The 21,469-nt window shown below is 32.8% G+C and overlaps 3 protein-coding genes and 1 pseudogene across 4 annotated transcripts; 1 reads left to right on the forward strand and 3 right to left on the reverse strand.

Moving 5' to 3' along the window:
• The first annotated feature begins 893 nt into the window (after nucleotides 1-893).
• Nucleotides 894-7,253, forward strand: EIR1 (Auxin efflux carrier family protein). The gene is made up of 8 exons (XM_089615803.1): nucleotides 894-1,416; nucleotides 2,191-2,584; nucleotides 3,124-3,697; nucleotides 4,995-5,304; nucleotides 6,071-6,156; nucleotides 6,240-6,397; nucleotides 6,624-6,700; nucleotides 6,812-7,253. The coding sequence occupies exons 1-8, from the start codon at nucleotides 1,133-1,135 to the stop codon at nucleotides 6,876-6,878; spliced, it is 1,950 nt and encodes a 649-aa protein (XP_089471929.1). The 5' UTR covers nucleotides 894-1,132; the 3' UTR covers nucleotides 6,879-7,253.
• A 795-nt stretch (nucleotides 7,254-8,048) lies between these two features.
• Nucleotides 8,049-12,105, reverse strand: LOC149394689 (Nucleotide/sugar transporter family protein). Of its 2 annotated transcripts, none has more exons than XM_089615748.1 (7): nucleotides 11,780-12,105; nucleotides 10,708-10,859; nucleotides 10,053-10,258; nucleotides 9,643-9,736; nucleotides 9,358-9,524; nucleotides 8,909-9,079; nucleotides 8,049-8,468 (listed from the first exon to the last, which is right to left on the reverse strand). In XM_089615748.1, exons 1-7 carry the CDS (start codon nucleotides 11,850-11,852, stop codon nucleotides 8,198-8,200), a joined length of 1,134 nt encoding a protein of 377 aa, XP_089471874.1. In that variant the 5' UTR covers nucleotides 11,853-12,105; the 3' UTR covers nucleotides 8,049-8,197. The 2 variants fall into 2 exon arrangements, with proteins under 2 accessions (XP_089471874.1, XP_089471873.1); XM_089615747.1 differs by having other exon boundaries at nucleotides 9,322-9,524.
• Nucleotides 12,106-13,825: 1,720 nt separating this feature from the next.
• On the reverse strand, nucleotides 13,826-20,632 carry LOC149394690 (kirola-like; annotated as a pseudogene).
• On the reverse strand, nucleotides 15,704-19,084 carry LOC149394691 (nucleotide-sugar uncharacterized transporter 1-like). Its single transcript, XM_089615533.1, has 7 exons — nucleotides 18,996-19,084; nucleotides 18,195-18,339; nucleotides 17,886-18,091; nucleotides 17,723-17,816; nucleotides 17,046-17,212; nucleotides 16,053-16,223; nucleotides 15,704-15,937 (listed from the first exon to the last, which is right to left on the reverse strand). The coding sequence occupies exons 1-7, from the start codon at nucleotides 19,082-19,084 to the stop codon at nucleotides 15,748-15,750; spliced, it is 1,062 nt and encodes a 353-aa protein (XP_089471659.1). The 3' UTR covers nucleotides 15,704-15,747.
• Nucleotides 20,633-21,469: the final 837 nt, after the last annotated feature.

Genomic DNA, 21,469 nt, shown 5'->3' on the forward strand with positions numbered 1-21,469 from the left:
ATATTTATGCACATATATATATATATATATATATATATATATATATATATATATATATAATACACTTGTTTTTTCTTGTCGTCGACGTTGAGCATGAATCGACCACATCTAATTGAATCACGTCACATTTGTACTGCGAACACTAATTATTTTATTGATAATATGCAAGAGATATATTAAGTGTGACACTTTATTCTCTATTGTCCCTCTCAAAGAAATCTACTGAATAAAAACAAGCAATATCGCTTTAAGCCACTATATATTACTTAGTAGTACATATATATTAATATAATCTTACGATCGTGTAATTGTATTGTTATAATGCCGTGACACATAGCGGTATAAATTATTACAAGACTTTACCAACGTAATTGATGACTTAATGATCATGTGAGAAATGATATAACCCGTATCACCGTTTATTCAGCTAATTATTATTGTTCTTAATCGATATCATTGCATCAAAACTCGCAAAAACATTAATTTTGTCAAACATTACACATAAGAAGAAAAGAGACGAAGGAGGAAGATATCATTATATTATTTACTCATTAGTTCCAAAGCTCGCAGCTAGATCTAATATATATGTGTTTGTATATATATATATATATATATATATATATATATATATATATATATATATATATATATATAGAAGAGAGGAAGAGAATATTTATAAATCTACTATATATATATATATATATATATTCATATATAAAAAAATAAAAAATATGTAAGAAAAGGAAAAAGAAAATACTATCTCTCTACATTAATATATTGCTTCTCTTCTTGAGCCTTCTCTTTCTCGGGGCTAATTAAGCTGCACATGATATATGTATTTACATATTATGTTAGAAGAGAGGAAGAGAATAACTAGCTAGAGATCTCTAATATATATACATATATTCACTATTGCTATTCTCTTCCCTCTCATATACTATCACAAGAGACGAATAAGAGAGAAAATTCTCTCTTATTTTGTGTGTGTGTGTGCATATATACACACACATATAAGAAAGAGCAAATATAAATACATATATTATATATGCAAGAAAAGGAAAAAGGAAAAGAGACGAGAAGGGAATAGAATCGCTCTACAAATTATATACATACATATAGATATATATACACAATGATTACGGGGAAGGACATGTACGATGTGATGGCGGCGATAGTGCCGCTATACGTGGCGATGATAATGGCGTACGGGTCGGTGCGGTGGTGGGGGATTTTCACGGCGGAGCAGTGTAGCGGAATCAACCGCTTCGTGGCGGTGTTTGCGGTGCCTCTTTTATCGTTCCACTTCATATCGTCCAATGACCCTTACGCGATGAACTATCACTTCATCGCCGCCGATTCCCTCCAAAAAGTCATCATCCTCGCCGCCCTCTTCGCCTGGAACGCCCTCGCCCCGAGGTATATATATATATATATATATATATATATATATATATATATATATATATATATATATCTAGAAAACAAAAGTTCACAATTTAAACAAGAATAAGAAGAAGAAAGAAGAAAAATAGTGCTATTCTAACATCAACGTTGACGAGTTTTCATGTTTTTCATGCTATTTTATGATCTCTTCCCTGAAAAAAAAATTGCTGATCTAGATAACGACGAAGAGCGGCGGAGCCAAAAATTGCAAAAAGAAAGACGAGTAAAAAAAATTACTATTCAGGGGGTAAATTTAAAACAATCATATAATTTTAGGGTTTAAATTTAAAATTTTAAAAGTTCAAGGATATTTTTGTCCCTTAGTCTTCATGTGAACTTTTGAAAATAAAAAATTCAGAATTGATTTTTGGCACGATTAACGACTCAAAACGATCCACTCACGTGTTCACACGTGGCAGTTCGTTGCCACGTGTCAACACGTGAGTGGATCGTTTTGAGTCGTTAATCGTGCCGAATAGTTTTACTCTAAAAAATTGTACTCTTAATTGTTATCAATTTTTTTATATTCTACGTCCCTTTTTTTTTATTTTTTTAAGATATTCAAGTCTAAAATTTTATGATTTTTCATTAAAAAAAATATTATAAATTTAGAATAATTTTTTTCTTCTATCAAATTAGCCCCTTGACTCTTAAAATTCCCTACGGATTGGATTTCTAACTTTCTTTCTACTATGAAAATGGGTTTTTTCATATAATTATTAAAAAACATGGTGCGTTGACCGCCAGGTCATCAAACGCTGCGACGCTGGACTGGACGATCACGCTGTTCTCTCTGTCCACGCTCCCGAACACGCTGGTGATGGGAATCCCACTCCTACGCGCCATGTACGGCGACTTTTCCGGCAGCCTGATGGTTCAGATCGTGGTGCTTCAGAGCGTCGTGTGGTACACGCTCATGCTCTTCATGTTCGAGTACAGAGCCGCCAAACTCCTCATCTCCGACCAGTTCCCACACACCGCCGCCTCTATCGCCTCCTTCCGAGTCGACTCCGACGTCGTTTCGCTCAACGGCCGAGACCCCATTCACACCGACGCCGAGATCGGATCCGACGGAAAGTTGAGGGTCGTCGTGAGAAGGTCCTCCGCTTCCTCCGTCGTCTCGTCCTTTAATAAGTCTCAGGTCATTCTTTATTAGTATTATTTTTATTTTTATTGTTTTTTTTTTTTTATCATACGTGTGAATGATAAATTATTCCTTACGTAAATAAGTACGTACTATTAGGGCGTGAGAATTCAATCTCGATCTAGATTTAGGACTAGCAAGAAACTTTTTTTTTTATTAATTAATGGAAAAAATTATATGAAATATTTTATTTTTAAATGTATTAATTAGTAAAATAATCAAAGTTTCAAGTTGTGTATAAATTTTTTTTTTACAATCATTTGAATAATTATTTTTTTGATGATTTATATAGGTATTTTATCACTTTCTTAAATTTAATCATATAGTCAAAATAAATTATTGAACCTATTTGCATATTTTTACCATTTAATTAATTTTAGATAACTATTTAGTTATAAAATTATAGGGATTATGAATCATTTGATTTAAAAAAGATTTTTATATATTTTTTTAATTTATTATTATAGACACAAGACAATTATCAATTTTTACATGTGTAAAATCTTAATCAATTTGTTTTCTTGTATGTAATTTAGGGCATGAACTCGATATCAATGACGCCTCGGGCGTCGAACCTCACGGGAGTCGAGATCTACTCGGTCCAGTCATCGCGCGAGCCGACCCCACGCGCCTCGAGCTTCAACCAAACCGACTTCTACGCGATGTTCGCCAGCAAGGCGCCGAGCCCCAAGCACGGGGGCGGCGACGTCTTTTCCCTCCAAGCCTCCAAAGGCGCGACCCCAAGGACCTCGAACTTCGATGACGTGGACGCCAATAACAAGCCGATCATCAACAACAACAACAAGAGACGTGGGTCCGGAGGGAAGAGCATGAGCGGCGAGCTGGGCGGGGCCGCGGGGTATCCGCCCCCGAACCCCATGTTCGCCGCGGGGTCCACAAGTGGGACCGCTGCGAAGAAGAGGGACAATAATAGTAAAGACCTTCACATGTTTGTTTGGAGTTCAAGTGCCTCACCGGTCTCCGAAGCCAATAATAATAATAATAATAGTATTAATAAAAACAATTCACTCCCTAATAAATCAATTCCCACTGATCTTGGAGCTCTTGATCCTTCCAAAGCCTCTTATGTTCCTCATCCTGCTCAAAGAGGTATTTCTTATATATTGCTTTTCTTTTTCTTTTTTGCATGCAAAATTAACATTAAAATGGTGTTCTCTTTTACCTAAATGGATTTTTAAAATTAGTAGGATTTATTTATAACTAGTGAAGTAGCTAATAAAATTCACAAATATATAATGTCAATAATCTTTTTTATCAAAGAGGTATTTATTAGAGTTTGTAAGTAACTAGGCCACTTTAAACATGTGATTTTGGATCTAACCTATGTTTGACAATTTTTAGGGATATAGCCAAATGACTTATGTGGCAATAATTAAGGAACAAATTCGTCACTTTCTCTCTCCTATTTTTTTCAAATAATTTTTTTGTATCAAAACTTCAAAAATTCATATATTTCTCATACGAACTCGAAATTGAGTGATTTCAGATCCTACAAATTCGTGGCGTCGAGATCTTAAAAAATAGACCCATTGTGTTTGATGAAAAATTATGTTTAATGCATCATAGTTACGTTTCCATTTATTTTTTTGATAATTTCAAAAATTTCCAGCTATTTCCATATTTAAGGTAATAACATGATTTTTCTACATCTATGGTATTAAACATGATTTTTCATCAAACACAATGGATCTATTTTTGAAGATCTCGGCGTCACAAATCCGTAGGATTTGGAATCACTCAATTTCGAGTTCATATGAGATAGATATGGTTTTTTGAAGTTTTTATGTAAAAAAAATGTAGGAAAAAAGTAGGAGAGAGAAAGTGACGAATTTGTTAATAAATAAGGGTAAATTAGACCTTAATTATTGCCACATAAGTCTATTGGCTATTTCCCTAAAAATTGTGAAATATAGGCTAAAAACAAATTTCATAGTTTCATTTTGACTATTTCAGTACACTGTCCTATTTATTATATTTCTTTTTTACATGCAACAATTAAATTAAATGGTGTTCTAGCTAATAATAACAATAATAGTAGATTGAAACCAATAAATTTGATAAATAGCTACAATTTATTTTAAATTAGTAAAATAACTAAAACTTACAGGAATATGCACGCGCCACATGTCAATAATTTTGTTGAATACTGAAATATAAAATGTTTGATAGAGGATAAATTGCTTATAAATAAGAGTAATATATTTTATGTGTATAAATTGTATTTGAATAGCAACTTCCTATTAAATATAGTCCAATTGACGTCTAACTCTTATGTCGCATATATGTTGTCTTATTATCTTTCTTTTTTTTTAATTATTAGATATTTAAGCTGAATTTTTTAAATTATAAAAAAATAAAATTAATGTTGGAGCTGTTATTTTGACAGGTTTGCATGAGCTGAATGAGAGTGCAATGGGGAACGGAGCGTCATCATCGGATGATCATAGTAATAAAAAGAAGAATAAAAACAAGACATTGAAGAGTGGTAATAATAGTAACAATTATGATAATAATGGTGACGATGAGGATATTGAAGGGAATAATAATAATGGTAATAATAATAATAAGAAGCATCAAATGCCACCAGCGAGTGTGATGACAAGGCTCATACTGATAATGGTTTGGAGAAAGCTCATCAGAAACCCCAACACCTATTCAAGTCTCATTGGCCTTGCTTGGTCCCTCATTTCCTTCAAGTATGTATATGTTTATGTTTTACTATATATATATATATATATATATATATATATATATATATATATTATATATCATAATATTAAGAAAAATGGTACAAAATAGTTATTTGAAACTAATTTATTAACAAAATAACCAAAGTTTCAAATTTTTAGCTAAGTAGCCAAAATTACGTTGTCAAGTATTTTTTGACACAAAGATTAAATTTTTTGACAATTATTATAAGTAATTTATCACTTTCAAAAATATTAATCTTAAAATTAATTTTGATTTTGAAACTTGATTACTACACATTTTAATTTGACTATTCTTCTAATCTTAAGCAAATCTTGCCTATTTTGCAAATTCTTAACTTTAAATCGGTTATTTAGCCAAGTCATCCTTATATTAAATATACACTCAGTTTACTTGATTAATTTATCAAATCGTTGAAATTTATTAAAAATTATGGAAATAGTTCACATATACAAAAAAAAAAAAAAAAATGCAAGTAGATGTGTGTCAAAAACCTTTTTTTGTGTATTATATCAATAATATTTTTGACCTATAATATTGTTGTTGCAGTGTAAGTTACTTAATTAATAGAGTAAATATTTTATTGACAGTGTTAAAAAATAAAATTGCATAATTTTAGCTATTTTGTTACTTTTTTATAAATAAATAAAAAAATTCTTTTTTATATATCCTTAGTTTTGATCTTTATATTTATAAATTTGTGGATGAAATGACATAATATGTATCTAACTAGAAGAGTGAATAAATTATCAGGTGGAACATCAAGATGCCCACAATTGTAAGCGGATCAATTTCAATATTATCTGATGCTGGCTTGGGAATGGCTATGTTTAGTTTAGGTGAGTATATATATTTTCAATTTTGTTTTTCTTTATTAGTTGTTACAATATTAATTGGTGTTTTTGGATAATTATCTGTGAAGGTTTGTTCATGGCTTTACAACCAAAGATCATAGCTTGTGGAAAATCCGTGGCGACATTTTCAATGGCGGTGAGGTTTTTGACCGGTCCGGCGGTCATTGCGGCGACTTCGATTGTCATCGGTCTTCGCGGAGTTCTTTTACATGTTGCCATTGTCCAGGTTAATTAATTAATTAATTAATTTCAATATATTATTATAAAATGGCTGACAGTATAGTACATATTTATATACATGCATAAAATTAAAATACAGTTGATACATGCATAAGCATCTTTTTCGAATAATTTTTTTTTTAACTTGCTTTATTTAAAGGTATAAAATTTATATTTTCCATCTAATTTTACGTATAAAAAAATCTAACAATTTTATTTATTTATTTATTCAGGCTGCTCTTCCTCAAGGAATTGTTCCGTTTGTATTTGCAAAAGAATACAATGTCCATCCAGACATACTTAGCACAGCGTAAGTAAATTCATTATTACCCATTTCCTTTAGATTAGTACTGAAAAGTCGATAATTAAGTTTTTTTTTTTGTTACAATGCTAATATTTTTGTGCCATGATATAATTTCAGGGTCATTTTCGGAATGCTGATTGCGTTACCCATAACAATTGGATATTACGTGCTTCTTGGCCTATAGTATTTCTTGGAAACTAATTAATGCTAAAGCATACAATTAATTTAATTGTAAATCCAAGTCAGGCTTAGTTGGATGAGTCATAAGTTGTCTTTGGATTCAGTGCCTTCAACGCAACGACATTATATAAATAGCCATGTGAGCATTTAATTAGGGTCAGTATAATCTCAAAATTCATGCTGTCTCCTTCAAATATTAGTTTATTAGGATATAGGCATTAGGAAAATTAAAAAGTCAGGGAAAGGTTCTATTTTTTTAATTATAATTTATGCTAATTAGTTAATTTAATTTTATATTTATTTGTTACACGCCAAGATCCAATGTAGCTCTTATCTTGATTTTTACTCTAGATTACTTGTTACTTGATTTATTTGACTAATTGCATCAAGATTTATCTATTTACTTAACGTTAGTTTTCGGTTTTATATTATTCTTTTTTTTTTATATATATTCATGGCTTGCATAGTTGAGCTGCTTTCTAGAATTCATGTTTACGAATATAAATATCGTCGACTGTATCCTAGTTAAGATAATATTTGTCCGTTATAAAAAAAATGTTATTTTTCCTAAACATAAAGAAACAAGTTGCTAATGGCTATCAATCAACTACTTGCAACTAATTTGTAGCTGTTATCAATATAAAACAAAATCAAGATCCACTTATAAAACTAAATGTAATTAAACTAACGCAAAAGATAGAAGAAATTACATGAGATGCCGATCATCTAAACCTAATTTTGAATTTTTACTTTCAAAAATACCGATTATTCGCTGCACACTATCTATTTTACCCACATCCTTCGTTTTATGAAGTGGGGAAAATTTTGAGACAAGTGAGATGTGTGGCATTGATCAACTTATAGCCAATATTAGTGTCTTTATTTCAAATAATAGAGGAAATTACTTGGGTTACCTTATATTTTTTTTAATTTTATCTATAATTACCTCGCTTTCTTTCGCATTCCGAAATTACCTCGCTCTCGGTGGTGCATTTCCTATTACTCCCTAATTTCAAGCTCATCTGTTAGACTTCGATTCTTAATCATATATCTTAACCTATATTGACCTTCAAAATTTAACATGTAATTATTTATTTAAAATAAAAAAGTAGAAAAAGTGCCATGTGATGTGATGTAGTGGTGATTCACAAAAACATATTACCAACCGTGGTACTCACAACAAAATACAAGAGCATGATTTCCAAAAATCAGATTAGTGTATTTCAATGTAATCCAAGAATATCTAAAAATTAAAAGCTAAAAAAAAAATTAGTGATTAGTTATTTTTTTTATATGTTTTTCTTCGTGGTGTGAGAAATTGGGTTATACAGACTCGGTGCCGTAATTCGTGTCGAGGGCGGTTTCTTTACTAAGTTTAGATTTCGGTAACGAAGAAGCTTGTTGACGAGGCGACACTTTGTTCGAGCTCTGCTTCAGATTGAGGTATGTGTATACCGTCATACCCGCTATGGCTGTGAATGCACCGAAAATGCTCGTCGAGCCCGGATTCGAACCGAATATGTAAAAGTTACCGAGAAGAATTACACATGTTTTAAACTGCCCGAGAACCACATGTGACACCGCCGATGTTGCCCTGAAAAAAAAAAAACAAAACAAAACCTTAATTATTGGCCCAATTCTGTTCTATTCGATTCGGTTTTCATTGGTTTTTGGGATCAAACCCGTGTTTTAAGTTCTTAACAACGTGGGATCAAAAACAGAAACTAAGTACTTAAATCCAAATACAAAGTGTGTATTTCAAGTTCAACCGAAAACAAATTTCCAACTGATTTCTTGTGGTTTGGGTCCTTTACATCTATTATACCGTAATATAATGTTTTAATATAATCGCTTTGGTCCGGACTAAACTTAAATGAAAAAGACCAGTAACTCATGCTCGGTTCATTCTGGAAAAACCAAACCTATTTCTTTTTTTTTTTTTTTTGCTCGGCTCAGTCGGTTTTACTCGAATCTTCGGTTCTTTCACACAGAATAAAGTAAAAAAAAAAAAAAATAATGACATTGGTCACATACCCGAGTGCCAAAGCCCCGGACCACTGAAGCAAAAATCCGAGCAACGCAGAGCCGATAATCGCTGACGTGTTTACGAGATTCCAGTCAAACGAAAGGACACCTGGCGGGTCTAACCAAGGAATCAAAGCCACTAGAAAAAACAACGTGATTGGCGTCGTCTTCCACATCAGCCTGTTTCACAAAAATTAACAAAAATATATAGAATCCGAATAAGAAATAAGAAAAAATTATACAAAATAGTAATATGAAAGTACTTCTTTAGCAAAATAGACAAAGTTTTATATAATACTGAAATCTGTTAACATTTTTTTTTTTTTTTTTTTTTTGTAAATTTTAGCTATTTCACTAATTTTAGACATATTGGTTATTTTTGTAAACTTCGTTAGTTTCGATTGGTTATTTAGCTATTACACCTAATAAATACGGCAGTGAAAGCAAAAGAGATATACGCTAAAGCCGTCCAGTTATCTTGCTGCTGAAGATTGGACCAGAGGATCTTGTTGACAGCACTCGGTATAATCCACGCTAATGCGACACAGGCGCCGAAAAGTTGAAACTGCAGATCTGTCACAGTCGCTACCGAAACACCTATAGACACTACTGTGAGTGATAGAACCTGAAAGATTTTTTTAACAGTAAATCATTATATTTGGAGGACTTAACGTCACAAAAATGTGAAGAAAAAAAATAAAGATATTGTTCAAAGAGAGAGAGAGAGAGAGAGAGAGAGTTACCATAAAGAATGAAACTTTCTTCTTGTAGAGAATAAACTCGGCTAAAACAATCGACGGTGTGACTGCAATCTTAGACATCTGGTAGAAACCGACACTGAAGACGTACAACACAAGATCATATATTAAGGTCTATACAGAAAAGAAAAAAAAATATTTGACTTTTTAGCGCAGATAATTATTGAACTATTTTGATCTCAGATAATCACTGTGGCCTTTTGACCCCTAAACTATTTTTATAGCATAATAATATTTATATATATTTAACACCTTAAGTTTATAAGCCTGCTTAAATAACTTATTAATTTATAAGAATAAATTAATAAACCTATTTCTATGGCTGCGAAAGGGTACAAAATCAAACACCATTTTTTGCTCATTATATAAAAATTGGAGACCGAGAGAGCAATTACCTGTTGTACTTCAAGCTGACATTAGCGAGGCCAGTGGAGAGAGCCATAACGAAGCCGAGAAAAAACAAAGCCGACGAGCGAGAAGACTTTGAAGGTGAAGCTGGGAGTAACGAAAGCGCGTTTAAGACAGCCATTAATACCCAGCTCACAGTGTAGTGGATGAAAGTGAGGACTATCGGAAATTGAAATCCCACATTCTTAAGCACCTGAAAATCGACCAAAAAAAAAAATACATATCATGACGAAGAAAAAAAAATTGTAAGAGTTTTGGTGGACCCGAATGGGCTTGCGAGGGAAAATCAAAATTCTCTGATGTGTTTGAAAGTCATAGAAAATGAGAGAGAGAGAGATTAGACACCAACTCGGGCCCATATTTCATGTAAAATGAAATCCTTTCCTTAAAGTATACATTTTGTATCCAATTTTTCTTTCGCTCCCATATTTCAGTTAACCAAAACACACCCATTTTCGGCTAAGGATTTTCGAATTTGCTCCTCGGGTTTTGTCACCTGTTTTCCGACATAGTAAATATCTCTTGTTTTTTGTGTATGTCTATGTGCTCTAGATGGCCTAATTCTATAGTTTTCTTATGATTGAATTATCACGAAAGCAAAAAAAAAAAAAAAAAAAAAAAAAAATGAGTGTACGGACGGACCAGTTTGTTGATGAAAATAATACCGATGGCGACGAAGAAATTGAAGGTGAGCGCTGAGGCGGGCCCGCAGAGCCTCTGTTGCTGGCGCTTCGCAGCCTCAGACGATCGCAGCTCGTTGAACAGCGACGATCTCAACTCTTCCAGAGCTCTTCCTGATGATCACTCAACACGAAATCAAACCAAATGAATCGACTTGAAACAATTCATACAGAGATTATCAGCTCGCTCTTTTCAGGTCCTCTTCACAGATGAATAGCCTATTGAAAATCATCTCTGCTCGGGTTTTTTTTTTCCTTTCACTAATCCTTCTTACATATCTAAACTATATGGTAACGCAATTTTTTTTTTTTTTGGTAGCTAATCAAAATGTAATTTTCAATTTCTTTAGGCTAATCAAACAAGATTTGCACAGAAACCTGTGGTGTTTTTTTTTTTTTCCTTCATTTCTCTAACCCTTCTTATACTGTATGGTAAGGCAGATTTTTTTTTATTTTTTTGGTGACTAATCAAATTCAAAATGTGATTCTCAATTTTTTTAGGCTAATCAAACAAGATTTGCACAGAAAGCTGTGGTGTTTGGTTAATGAAGTTGTTATTTAAGCTCATTAAGAGTATCACTCCGTAGCAAATGTTCAAACCCATTTCTTGACAAAATCTATTCATAAAATCTATAACTGGCTACATTATAATGATTACAGTAAATAAATTATTTTTTTCAAATTCAAATTGGTATCTGAATAAGTCTCATTTTTTTTTTCCTGTTTGGGTTTGAATATTTCCACTCTCTCAACATATCTGAAATAATGAAAGCCAAATTGAGAATAAAGATAACACAACATCAAGCTTTCCAAATGAATATTGCTCATGAAAAATCACAATCAAACCCAAATAAAACCACAATGAACCCATTTCGCACTTAGATCAAAACAAACCAAGAAACAATCAAAACACCCAAAGACACGGAATCGCATTATCAGTTTAACCCAGTATCAAGAACAAATCCGAAAAGAAAAGGAAAGGAAAAAAGCGAATAAAAAACTAATACTTGTTTATATATTTATCTATTTCGAACCTCTTTCACCGGCATCACTGTCCTTGCGCTTGAGAATCTTCCGTACATCTTTCCTTGTAAAGAAATTCAACATTTCACTGCATTCCAATCCAAGAACACACAAACTCTCACTCTCTCTCTCTCTCTCTCTACAAACAAATCGCTATCTAGGTTTTTTTTTTGTTGGTTTCTATTTCGGGGTCTGAAATGCGAGCGAGATCAGAGAAACAGAGAACAATGCGAAGAAGAAACCCATTTGTAGAGTCCAAATACACTCTCTCTGTGTGTGTTTGTTGTTTGTTGTAATGACAATGGATTTTGGTTTTCTTTTGCTCTATTTATTTTAATTCGATTCTTTTCGGCGAAAAGTGTTTTTTTTTTTTATAGTACAAATTTAAAAGGCGTGTGCCACGTGGCACGAGAATTGGGCGGTGATAGCGGAGATTTGAGGAATTTCAAAGCAAGTCAGCCGACAGTTGGGCAATGCTGTGTGAGATGTGTTTTTTTTTTTTTTGTGTATTTTCCACACTCCCTTTTGAGGAATTTCATTTTGCTAAAATTACCCGAATTAGCCAACATTTTTATTTTTCTAGCGAAATACTCCTCGAGGAGCATATAATTACAAATAAGCCTAAGCATAATTACAATAAGAAAGATAAATTTGCGAAGTTCGGATAACAAACAAAGACGAGAAGGACTATGTTGATTAAGTCCGTAGTTCAAACTATTCGGACTATGAAATGGCCTTTACACAAATTCTAAAGAAGTTGTGTTGTGCTTTCGAGAAGCGGCAAGAAATTTTTGGTGGAACAAAAGGTGGAGTGATAGTGAGCTTATTTTGGCCCTCGAGCTGGGGTACAATATGTGCAAGTGGAGTGGAAAATGGCATCCGGATCTAATGCTTTTTGCTGAGTATTTGCATTTCAAGTACTACATGGAATAAATTTGTTTAAATGTTCCAAAGACCACAACTTTCCCAAACCGGCTTGACATCTCGTAGACCCAAGAAACAATCAATAAGTATTTGTATCGTTAAAGGTCTACGAGATTCCATCTCAAAACTAATTGTAAATGAGAGGCGTAATCTATAAGCTGTATAAACTCTTGTAATTAGTTCCCATCACTTTTCTATATGGGAATCCTAACATGCTCGCTCAAGATGGCGGCTTTTTGTGTTCGTTGAACTTGGGCTGAGTTTCAATTCTTGGACCTCATACGGTCATTTAGGCTTAATGAGTTTTAATACCATGTGAAAACATCATGGAGTTCAATATCAAAATCAATTAATTATATATATATATATATATATATATATATATATATATAATCAACAAGATTACTAGTTGGCTAGAACAGACAGATTGTCGTTGGAGATAAAGAGAGCCGCCAATATGAGTTTGAAAATTTCTCTCCTAAGTTTGAGGGGTGGGACGACATGGACAAAGTGGGGCGATGGTAAGCCGAGTCTTCAACCAAGATGGAGGCTCTTTGAATTTAACCTGAACCCCAAGAATACAATGTGATGTGGGGTATTACGGAATCATGAAATTTCTTGGTCAAGTGGATTAACAAGCAAGTCCATAGAAGTCCCTTTGATCCAAAAGGCAAGGTTTGGATTTTTTTTTTTATGGCTATGAAGTTTGAGAAACGGGGAAAAATCATCTTATGGAGATCGGGGATTGAGAATTCCCAAACGAAGACAAACGTTGATAGAGTGATGTCGAACGTAGACCCAATGTGCAAGCTCTATTATATGGAAAATAGGAGCAAAGTTCTAGTGCGCGACGGGGTTGGAGAAGATATGTACGGAAAGTGTCTTGTGAACAATTAATGGGCCGGTATATATTAATGAAGACACTAATCCGTATCAATAGAGAAAATTTGGTCATCCCACATATATTCACACGCACACGAACAAGCTTCCTAGCTTTTATTTAGCACAAACATTACGAAAACTCTCTATTGTGATGAAACTAGAACAAAATATAGATTTAGCCATGACCAGAAATAACTGCGACATTTTAAAAAGGCCTATATCATATAATGGGGTGATAATCATGATTAGGCTTAGTTGTTTGAGAGATAATTATCCATTGATTTGCTATCAATAGGCACGAAGACCGTGTACTTTGTTGGAGCCGGACCATCGCTGCTCTGCTTCTCATATTCCACAATCCATTTCACGACTTTCCCGTTGGCTATGACCATGACCTTCAAGGTCTTGTAGTACTTGTCAATGGCTTTCACCGTAAACTTTAAAACCTATGGATTTATTTGCGTCGTCGATGGCCTCAACCTCCTTTGAGGCCTCCGAATCGCCTACAATTGTTTTTTTATTTTATTTTATATTTTATAAAAACATGAAAACACAATGTTTGATTAGTTATGATCAACCACTGATCAGCAGTTTATATATTTAATAAGAGAGAAAGAAAAACAAGCGACGTAAAAATTAGATAGATTGAAAAGCAGTACTCAAGCCCACTGAAAAGTATAACGATAGAAGCTTGCCTTTCTCGCCCGTGACCTAATCTTTTGTAGGATAATATCGTTTTGGTTTTATGTTAAATGTGTTTTGGCACTTAGATCAAATAAACTTTTGAGTATGAAGAAACTCTATGAAATAGTTAAATGACTACTCTCAATTAAATTTATAACTTAATTATTCAAATATTAAAAAAATAACTCAACTCATATCTACCTTTCGATAATATATAGTGCTTGCTTTAATTTGGCTATTTTTTATTGGGTCTATTAGGAAAATAGTCAACTTAAACGTTTGATAATACTAAATAGCCAAGTTTGATAAATATTAGGTAAATAGTTATTTTCATGTATTTATAGACGTAAATCTTAGATAAATAGACATCTCCATGTATTAGGCCACATCACTATTTACGGTTATTTATCTAAGATTTATCAAATGTTGGCTATTTAACAATGTCAAACTTTAATCTGACTATTTTCTTAATTCTCTGTTTTTTATTTAGTTCGACTACAATTTTAGCATAAGCGGTTTAAAAGGGCTCTATGTCCTACTCCCCTTTTTAATAGTTCTCAACAAAATTGTTCATATTAATTACCAATTTTGTACATTGTCAATTTTATTTGCCTATTTAACATTGCCATGAATTATTTTAGGAAATATTAAGAATTACTAAAAAATATATTATCGTATTAACAATTTTTTTTTCTTTATCCTAATGGCACTGGCAGATGTGGAAATAAAGAAATAAAGAAAGTGAGTATAAATTGCTCATAAATATACTCATTTACCTTATAATAAATAAACTTGCATTTTAGGAAAATGTGAATAAATGGATCTTCTGAAGGCTTGCCAAAAAACTAGTTTTTTCAAAAGAGGGCGAAATAAAAATCTTGTCGGATGCATCTTAGCATTTTTGTTATTGTTTATTTTTCAGGAGATTTAGTTATCTTTATGGATTACTTCGTGCTCTCTCATGAATAGTCTCAATATTTATGTAACAGTTTATCTCCGCGTTGTATTATGTATACACTCTTTATTAATATTTCTAATAAAACAAATTTTTTTCCATAAAAAAAACATGCATTTTACGCATTCAAAAGTGACACGTCATTTAATCTTCTTAGGCCTACAATTTCTTTTTTACATAAAATTTTAGAGATCATTATAAAATAATTTTAATGACTTTTAAGCCATGAATTTGCATCAAAGTAGATAATGTGTCAAATATAAAATAGTGATATAATTAAATTTAGTTGTATTATATTGGTATTTTCATTTATGCTTTATCATAATTATAATAAGGGCCTTTTTTTAACCAACCGTCCAAGGTCACAAAAAGGTCAAATCGCCTATGGACATTACATCATTAATTGAATTCAACTTTCAGATATGTGCCATGGATAATAAATATATAATGGTCACATATATTCATACATTTACTGAATAATATTACCGATTAGTGCAAGTTTAAGTATACAATTAATATAAGCTGTTATATTTCTCAAGAATGGGCTTTCCCCGAACCGTGGTTGAGATTAAGGTATGTGTACGCATACATTCCGATAATAGCCACGAACGCCCCACAAATACTCGTGAACCCGGGATGAGAACCAAAGAGATAGACGCTTCCTAGAAGAACCACACACGTTTTGAACTGTCCTAGAACAACATGGCTCACCGCGGACGTTGCACTTTCATTGATTTTAAACATATGCAAAGATAAGTAAAATAAAATTTAGGGAGAGATCAAAATGAATAATAATTAACCACGGAAAGTTAATAGAAAAAAAAGACATTTGTACATACCCAAGTGACAAAGCGGCTGACCATTGAAGTAGAAAACCGAGCAAGGCGGACATGAGAATTGCGAATGAGTTGAGGAGATTCCAATTAAAGGATAACACACCCGGCGGGTCTAACCAAGGCACCAACATGGCTAGGATAAACCACGTGATCGGCGTTATCTCCCACATTAGCCTACTCAAGAGTCAAAATTCATAAGTCGAATCGTCACTAAAGAGACATACCTATTTAAGCTAAAAGATGACAAGTTTTCCCAATGGTTTAAACATATTATTTTGTTGAGGCAGATTTTATCTACGCCGTACAAAGTAGCTTGCACGATCTTTAAATTGACGTTGTGCAATCTACCATAAAAAATAAAAAAATTAAAAAAAAAATTGTTTTATGATTTAGGAGGTTTGCCGTGGCGAACTTTGCATGACGGTCGTTCAAGAGGTTCACACAACCATCAAAGAACCATCATGCAAATCCCCACGTCGCACCATACAAGAGACACACCGGTGTTTTTTTTTTTTTTTTTTTTTTTTTTTTGTGTCGTGATGTTTGTGCGACAGTTATCAAAACCTTTATATAAACTAAAAAAAAATTGATTTTTTGCACAACGGTTTCCTAAAATCATTAATTTATTTGTATAAAGTAAAAATTTGGGTACTTTGCTCAACGATTTTTGAAAAGCGTCATGTAAAAAATAGTTTCAGAAAACCATTGTGAAATCTATGCAATTTAGAAGTTGCACAATTGATTTTAATAACCATTGTGCAAAGTATCAATATTTTGAGCTTCCACATTGATTTTAAAATACGGTCATGGAAACACCACGGCAAATCCAGAATCCGTCGTGCAACGTTAAAAATGGGACTTTGCACAACGGTTGTAAAAAATTGTTGTGTTAATTATGTCACACAATCCACAATTTGTAGTAGTGTTGCGACGAAAAAAGTATCATACAATGCCACACAAAAAATGTTGTAGTTGGAAAAGGAATCAAAGGCATACGCTAAGGACGACCAATTGTCTCTCTGTTGAAGATTGCACCATAATATCTTGTTGACCGTGGATGGAATTATCCACGCCATTGCGACGATTGCGCCGAAACTGTTGAACTGAAGATCACTCACCGTGGCCACACCAACTCCGACAGACACAATCACCAGCGCAACAGCCTGATCAATCGAGCAAACTGATTACAAAATTGAAACTTGAGATTACTAATGTATAAGTTTAGACTACGGTTAAAAAAGCATAGTCTAATGAACATCATAAAAGTTAGACTACGACTTGTAATGGATTAGAGTAAATTGAAAATTATAGTATATATATTACAATGAAGATAGACTACGGTAAGAAACTATATCTTATAAAAGATATTACGGTTATTAACTGTGTACTCTATTAAGGGATTATTTCAAAACTACGCCAATTTAGAAAGTTTTTGACCGAAATCCAATAAATATTTTTTATTCCAAAAGTATGATTATTTATTAACAATCTTGTCAATAAATAACTGTGCTTATTGACAATAAATCGGTATTTATTGACAAACTTATTCATAGTTTTGGATTGAAATGCATTTATTGGATTTTGGTAAAAAAATTTCTAAACGATCATAGTTTTGAAATAATCTTCTCTATTAATCTTTTTTGTTGTAGTGTTAATTACGAGTTGTTTCTCACCTTCAGGAGAGAAACTTTCTTCTTGAGAAAAAGAAACTCGGCTACAACAATCGTCGGTGTGACGGAAATCTTAGACATCTGATAAAATCCAACGCTGAAGAGAAATATGGCATTCATATATATATTTTCGAAAATTATTGAAAAAAAAAATATTCTTAATCACCTGTTGTACTTCAAGCTAACATTGGCGAGACTAGTGGATAAGGCCATCACAAGTCCGAGGGTGAATAACCTCAATGTAAAGGTCGATTTTAAAGGAGGTTTAGGCAAGATTGAAAAATAATTTAGGGCAACCATTAAGAGCCAACTTGTTGTGTAGTGAATGAGTGTTAGGCACATGGGAAATTGGAAACCAATATTTTTTAGAACCTGAAATGAATTATTTAGGAAACAAGTCATATGGTGAGCAGATTATATAAGTATATGTTAAGAAGAAAAATAAAATTGTATAGGGTTTATTAGCGTGACCAACCAGCTTGTTCATGAAGATGATACTAATGGCGATCACGAAATTGAAGAACATAAAAAAAGTAGGAATAAGTATTTGCTGATCATTTGCATTTTTCGAAGAAAGTTTGTTGAAAAGAGAAGCTCGGAAATCTTCCAACGCTTGGCCTGAAATTGAGTAATTTAGTAAATTTAAACGAATTAGATGTTGAATATCAAGCCGGCCTTAAGATTTATGGTATTAACTGAAATTAATAACTAATTTGACCCAACTTATAATTATAAAAGGAGAAATAATGTAAAGGGATGCTAAAAAAAAGTGTAGCAAATAATTAGTTTCTCAAAACTAATTTTTTTTAATATATTCCTATATGCTATGAGCTATCAAGCCCGGCCCTCTCATGTTTAGGAAGGCTTAAGAGAAGAATATAAAAAAATATAAAAATTAAAATCTACTAGAAGAATCAATGCACTTATTTCCGGTTATACATGTCATATGGGCCCACTATTTACTTTTAATTAGTTGAGAAATTATTAATTGGAGTAGGATAAAATTAAGAAAAATAGAAAAAATTTGTGTGCTTAAAAAAATCAATAAAACGGCCTAATTTCGAATTTTCCTTTAGGTTTCGGAATTGATTAAGCCGGCCTTGTATTCAATGCATATCTGAAAATAGTTATAATAGATATATCAAATGGTAATAGTCTTCTGATAATCAATATATAGCCATTCAGAGTAAGAGTAATGCAAAAGAGCTACGAATAGATGATAAAATGAATCATATATAATGTATATGATTACATAAGTATTATTATTAATTACCTTTTTTCTCCGGCATCACTGTCTTTTCGTTTGAGAACCTTCCTGATATCTTTATTCGTTAAGAAATTAAACATCCCAATGCTAAACAACATATTCCCACAAAAAAAAAAAAAGGGAGTATAATGGAACTATATATGTAAAAGAAAACTGAGAGGTTCAATAAGAACTTGTTTACAGACAGAACCAATGATCCTAGGCAATAATATACATCGTTACGAAGTGGTTTTTAAAGATACATATAAAAGTGAGTTTATGAGAAGAAAGTGAAACTGTGTGTGTGTGTGTGAGAGAGAGAGAGAGAGAGAGAGAGAGAGAGAGAGAGAGAGAGAGAGAGAGAGTTGGGAAACGTGTTTTGTGTTTGTGAGTGTTGTTCGAAGTGGTTTGTCAATGACTTAGATTGAAATCAAAAGCTTAATTGCTATTTTAATAACTTATAACAAGTGTTTTTGTATACGAGACGAGAAATTGTTTTAAATATGTTTTTGACAAAATGCTATATATTACATCACTCACTGACCAACATGAAAGGACGTAATAATTATACATTAAAAACAGTTATTTTTTCCTGACCATCAGTGATTGGGGAGTATAAAACATTTAAATTCAGGGGCGATAAATGAAACCGATTTAACATATATATTCTTAACCAAACTCAGAATCTTCAAATTCGTTTCTGCAATTAAACCTTCATTTGATTGGTTATAGGGTTTTGAGATTTGTTGATTGAATATGGTTGAATTTCCATTTATACTATGCGGAGCCAAGAATTGTAGTAGGTGAAAATCTGAGAAAAAAAACAATTTCAAAAAGGGTATATATGAAGAAAAAAAATCATACAACTATAGAATGAAATGTAAAAATTGAATAAAAAATGACATAAAATTATGATTTTGACTTAAAATTATAATTGAGAAAATTTTCAAATACTCATTTTATTGATTTTAATTTTCAAAGAATTAGGTAGCCATGAATATAATAGTATGACGACGTACATACTTATATGATTAGGCAATTAACATTTTAGTCTCACAATCCTGATTCTTTTATGACATTGAATTTTTTTTTTTTAAATTCCTTAGGTGAGTTTGGTCAATTTACTTAACACGTTTGGTTATGATTCTTGAATAATATTAGACATATATTAAAGTTCACATATAAGTGTGACATTCAAAAACATAATTAGAATAATTTAAAAAAAAATAGATAAAATTTGGTATAACGCAATGTCACTAATTAATATATAAGATTATGGCAACTGCGTGATTTCATGTTCATAATTTACCTGCGACGTATGACCATTGCTTTATTAAACCAACGGATTTCCAAGCTCTGAAGTACTTTAACATCTTTTACAATTACGGGATATATTTTTGGCACAAGGTAAAATTGGCTCGAAAATATTCGGAAAAAAACTCCCACCAGAGGATTTGATCTCCAACCAAATGAGTGAAATATTGTCCATGATAATAGTAAATTTTTCGAAATTGTGGGTGTTGTTACATTAATTGGCGATTTAATGTTGGCAAAATAATATAGAATCGTGGAATATATTATCGGATAGCGTTGGGCTTTGTTACAATTTCCGGTCGCAAGTGTCGCAGTTTGTGTTGTAACAGTTCTGTATAACAGTCTCGGCCCATTGACTTTTGGGCTTCGCTACTCCGACTTGAAGAAGGATTCCAGCGTGGATTAATGAGATAATGGGCTGGTCTTCCTAATCCGACTTCAAGATTCGTGTTGACCTAGTTTTCTCATATAAATAGGTCATCACCTCACCTTCTACACTCACGCCTTTTGAGAGATTTATTTGAGTGTTTAGCTGAGCTTAGAACGACCTGTGTTCAAGCTTTTAAGGTGTCTTTTACCTCTGCTTTGTTGCCTATATACGGGTGATTGTATTAGAAGCTAGAGGTTAGGTTTTTTCAATTGTTTTTGTTGGGAAACACATTTAGAAGTCTCGGGAGAGATATTCTGTGGGAATCGAGGGGATCTCGTACTTAGGGGGAGCCTAAGTTGCTGTTGAAGAGGATAGGCGTAGGTTGGGTAGCTAGCGAGGGAGTCGTTGAGTGTAAATCCTTATTGTACCACGTTATCATAGTAAACTGCTTTCCACCGGGCAAAGGCCCTCCAGACGTAGGCACGAATTGCCGAACTGGGTTACCAACTCTGGTGTCTCTTTATTATTCCGCACTCATATCGTTTATCTCGTGTTTCTCTAAATTTCAGTAACTGTTGCATTGTCTGTTACAACCCTTTTTGCAACAGTTGCGCAGGTCCAGTAATTTCAATTGGTATCAGAGCGGTTCACTCAGTCCTGTTGAGAGTGTGATCCGTAGTGTTACTGATCTGTTTATTTAGAGATGGAGTTCATGAGAGAAGGTGCATCTATTGGCCGTCCGCCCCTCCTCGACGGTGGAAACTACTCGTATTGGAAAGCTCGGATGAAAGCCTTCTTAAAAGCACTAGACGAGAAAGCT

This window comes from Urtica dioica, chromosome 5, assembly GCF_054948205.1.
Source record: "Urtica dioica subsp. dioica isolate 48M chromosome 5, U.dioica_male_clone48M_v1_H2, whole genome shotgun sequence".
Classification (NCBI taxonomy): Eukaryota; Viridiplantae; Streptophyta; class Magnoliopsida; order Rosales; family Urticaceae; genus Urtica; species Urtica dioica.